The sequence below is a fragment of the Micropterus dolomieu genome, unplaced genomic scaffold (assembly GCF_021292245.1).
Source record: "Micropterus dolomieu isolate WLL.071019.BEF.003 ecotype Adirondacks unplaced genomic scaffold, ASM2129224v1 contig_14266, whole genome shotgun sequence".
NCBI classification, from domain to species: domain Eukaryota; kingdom Metazoa; phylum Chordata; class Actinopteri; order Centrarchiformes; family Centrarchidae; genus Micropterus; species Micropterus dolomieu.
In genome coordinates, this window is record NW_025743252.1 from 1 (window position 1) to 3,422 (window position 3,422).

Below are 3,422 nucleotides of genomic sequence, written 5' to 3' on the forward strand. Positions count from 1 at the left end.
CTGGAGACCTACCTGTTTAAACTAGTTAAACTGGTTAAACTGGTTGGGTTGGTGTCTGCGTACCATGGTCATGCTGTTGAGCTGGACTGGAGACCTACCTGGTTAAACTGGTTAAACTGGTTGGGTTGGTGTGTGCGTACCATGGTCATGCTGTTGAGCTGGACTGGAGACCTACCTGTTTAAACTAGTTAAACTGGTTAAACTGGTTGGGTTGGTGTCTGCGTACCATGGTCATACTGTTGAGCTGGACTGGAGACCTACCTGTTTAAACTAGTTAAACTGGTTAAACTGGTTGGGTTGGTGTCTGCGTACCATGGTCATGCTTTTGAGCTGGACTGGAGACCTACCTGTTTAAACTAGTTAAACTGGTTAAACTGGTTGGGTTGGTGTCTGCGTACCATGGTCATGCTGTTGAGCTGGACTGGAGACCTACCTGTTTAAACTAGTTAAACTGGTTAAACTGGTTGGGTTGGTGTCTGCGTACCATGGTCATGCTGTTGAGCTGGCCCGGAGGCTGACCTGGTTAAACTAGTTAAACTGGTTAAACTGGTTGGGTTGGTGTCTGCGTACCATGGTCACGCTGCTGACCTGGACTGGAGACCTACCTGGTTAAACTGGTTAAACTGGTTGGGTTGGTGTGTGCGTACCATGGTCATGCTGTTGAGCTGGACTGGAGACCTACCTGGTTAAACTGGTTAAACTGGTTAAACTGGTTGGGTTGGTGTCTGCGTACCATGGTCATACTGTTGAGCTGGACTGGAGACCTACCTGGTTAAACTGGTTAAACTGGTTAAACTGGTTGGGTTGGTGTGTGCGTACCATGGTCATGCTGCTGAGCTGGACCGGAGGCTGACTTGGAGGCAGCAGCATCACCTTAATGATGGCTGTCATGACGACTGTTGCCCCGGATGTCTTGATGGAGGTTTTTGGAGGTGAGACCACGGCGATCTGCAGAGAGAGCGGAGCATCCACCAGAGCCGGGTTCTGCCCAGAACACACAGGGAGAACACATAGTATTGCAGTACTACACCGGGTTCTATCCAGAAAACACATATGTAGTATAGTACTACAATAATACAGTACAACAGCTCTGTGCAGTACTTATTTAATAATACCCAGTAATAATATGCAGAATTAAATAGTACACAGTTTATCAGTAGATCACAGTAGTCTGACTAATAATAAATAGATTGTTTCCACTGTGTCTTTACTTTATGTCACTGTGTCTCTACTTTATTTCCACTGTGTTTTTACTTTATGTCATTGTGTCTCAACTTTATGTCACTGTGTCTCTACTATTTCTGCTGTCTCTGTTTTTCTACTATATCTCCACTGTGTGACTATTTCTGTGGTGGTTCTGCTCACCAGCATCATGATGGTTCCAAAGTAGGTGGTTCTCAACAACATCTCCAGGTCTTTGGGCATCTGAAGGATGAGACAACAAACAGGAACAGGATCAGTTCAGCTCTGAGGAGCAACCTTGTCCTGTTTGCTTTGGTGGTTCAGGGTTACAGTCCAATCTGTTTTAGAGCTTCAGTCATATTATGAGGAAATGGAAGCCAGAGTGCACCAGCGTCCTGTCAGCGTCATGAGGGTCTGTGTTTACAGGGAAGGAGCATGGCGTTCAGGGGACTATCTGGAAGACTTTCTGGTGTCTTGCGGTTGTTTTGGGGGTCTATGGTGGTTTTATAGGGTCTCTGATAGTTTTGGGGGTCTGTAGTGATTTTTGGCAGTCTCTGGTGATTTTCAGGGTCTATGGTGGTATTCAAGATCTGTGGTGGTTTTGGAGGTCTGTAGTGGTTTTGAAGGTCTGTAGTGGTTTTTAGTTGTCTGTGATGGTTTTGAAGGTCTGTGGGGGTGTTGGAGGTCTGTAGTGATTTTTGGTAGTCTGTGGTGGTTGTGACCTTCTCGTTGACGATATGCATCTGGAAGACTCCTGCTCTGTAGTAAGCAAACATCCCACTGTCGAAGAAGAACTCGGACAGAGCGAGGTAAATCATCCGGTCGTACTCTCTGATGACCGGGTCGACGGCGTAGTTCACTAACGTGTCATTCTGATCAGACAGGTCGAAGAACATACCCTGCAGACACAACACACTCACTGTTACTGTCATCTTACACCAGATTCTAAAAGATCATCAGTGTCGGAGACTGACCCTGAAGTGCATGTCGAGGCTCCTGGACGTCACCACCGGATCATCAATCAGAGAATAATCGATCCCAATATACTGATCGACCTCCGTCCTCACTGGGATCGTCTCCAACATCAAGTTCACATGAACCAGAGCAGCGTGATCCAGAGCGGGACAGATCTAATAAAGAGACAGGTCAGAGAGACAGAGACAGGTTAGTGGGATAGCCAGGTGAGACAGACAGACAAACAGACAGACATACAGACAGACAGGTGTGAGACCTTTTGGTTGAGGAGGAAGCGCATGCCTGTTGTCAGAAAGCTGGACAGGAAGTCGTAAACTCTCCTGAAACAAAATACACGTGATGACAGTTCCTGATTGGTTCTGAGGTCACATGATGTTGGTGATTAGATATTATTGATAGTTAATTGTTGATCAGTGATTTATTCATTATCATTATTGATTATTACATTGGTGTCATTAACAGTAATCATTATTGATGACCAAATCAATTCTATTAACAATAATCATTAATCATTGTTGATTAGTACGTCAGTGTGTTTACCCAAGTGTTCCGCTGAACTTTGCCTTCATTTTGTCAATTTTGGCATCACAGGTGATGTTATTGATCTTCAGTCGTCCTTCATCATCTCTGATTAGATTCAGAACCGTGTTGATGTTCACACCTTCAGCCGACGCGTTGATGTTTCCTGTGTCATAACTGAGATAGAACAAGACTTCATCACCGACAGGAAGATGACTGTCCTCATCATCATCTTCATCATATGATCATTCAACTATCTGGATTCAAACAGGTCAGATTATATTAGTTACATTAGTGTTGAGTAGAAGAACCATCACAGTTATATTAGTGATATGTAGGAGAACTACTTGAGTTATATTATTGTTCTGTGGAAGGACTATTGGCGTTATAATAATGATATGTAGGAGAACTATTAGAGTTATATTAGTGTTATATAGGAGAACTATTAGAGTTACAGTGGGGGAAATAAGTATTTGACCCCTTGCTGATTTTGCAGGTTTGCCCACTTACAAAGAATGCAACGATCTATAATTTTAATCATATGTACATTCTAACAGTGAAAGACAGAATCCCAAAGAAAATTCCAGAAAATCACATCATATGAATTTATTAAAATTGATAACCATCTGATGAGGAAAAACAAGTATTTGACCCCCTGGACAAACAGCATGTTAATATTTTGTAGAAAAGCCATTATTGGCCAGCACAGATGTCAAACGGTTTTTATAGTTGGTGACAAGGTTTGT

The 3,422-nt window shown here is 43.3% G+C and overlaps 1 protein-coding gene across 2 annotated transcripts; it reads right to left on the bottom strand.

The window, feature by feature from the left end:
* Positions 1-57: 57 nt before the first annotated feature.
* On the bottom strand, positions 58-3,051 carry LOC123966805 (phospholipid transfer protein-like). 2 transcript variants are annotated; one of them, XR_006824069.1, is made up of 7 exons: positions 2,698-3,051; positions 2,414-2,477; positions 2,157-2,312; positions 1,905-2,081; positions 1,366-1,425; positions 683-984; positions 58-98 (listed from the first exon to the last, which is right to left on the bottom strand). XR_006824069.1 is itself a non-coding variant. In XM_046042922.1 (6 exons), exons 1-6 carry the CDS (start codon positions 2,724-2,726, stop codon positions 739-741), a joined length of 732 nt encoding a protein of 243 aa, XP_045898878.1. In that variant the 5' UTR covers positions 2,727-3,051; the 3' UTR covers positions 342-738. The 2 variants fall into 2 exon arrangements, 1 of the variants encoding a protein (XP_045898878.1); XM_046042922.1 differs by lacking the exon at positions 58-98 and having other exon boundaries at positions 342-984.
* Positions 3,052-3,422: the final 371 nt, after the last annotated feature.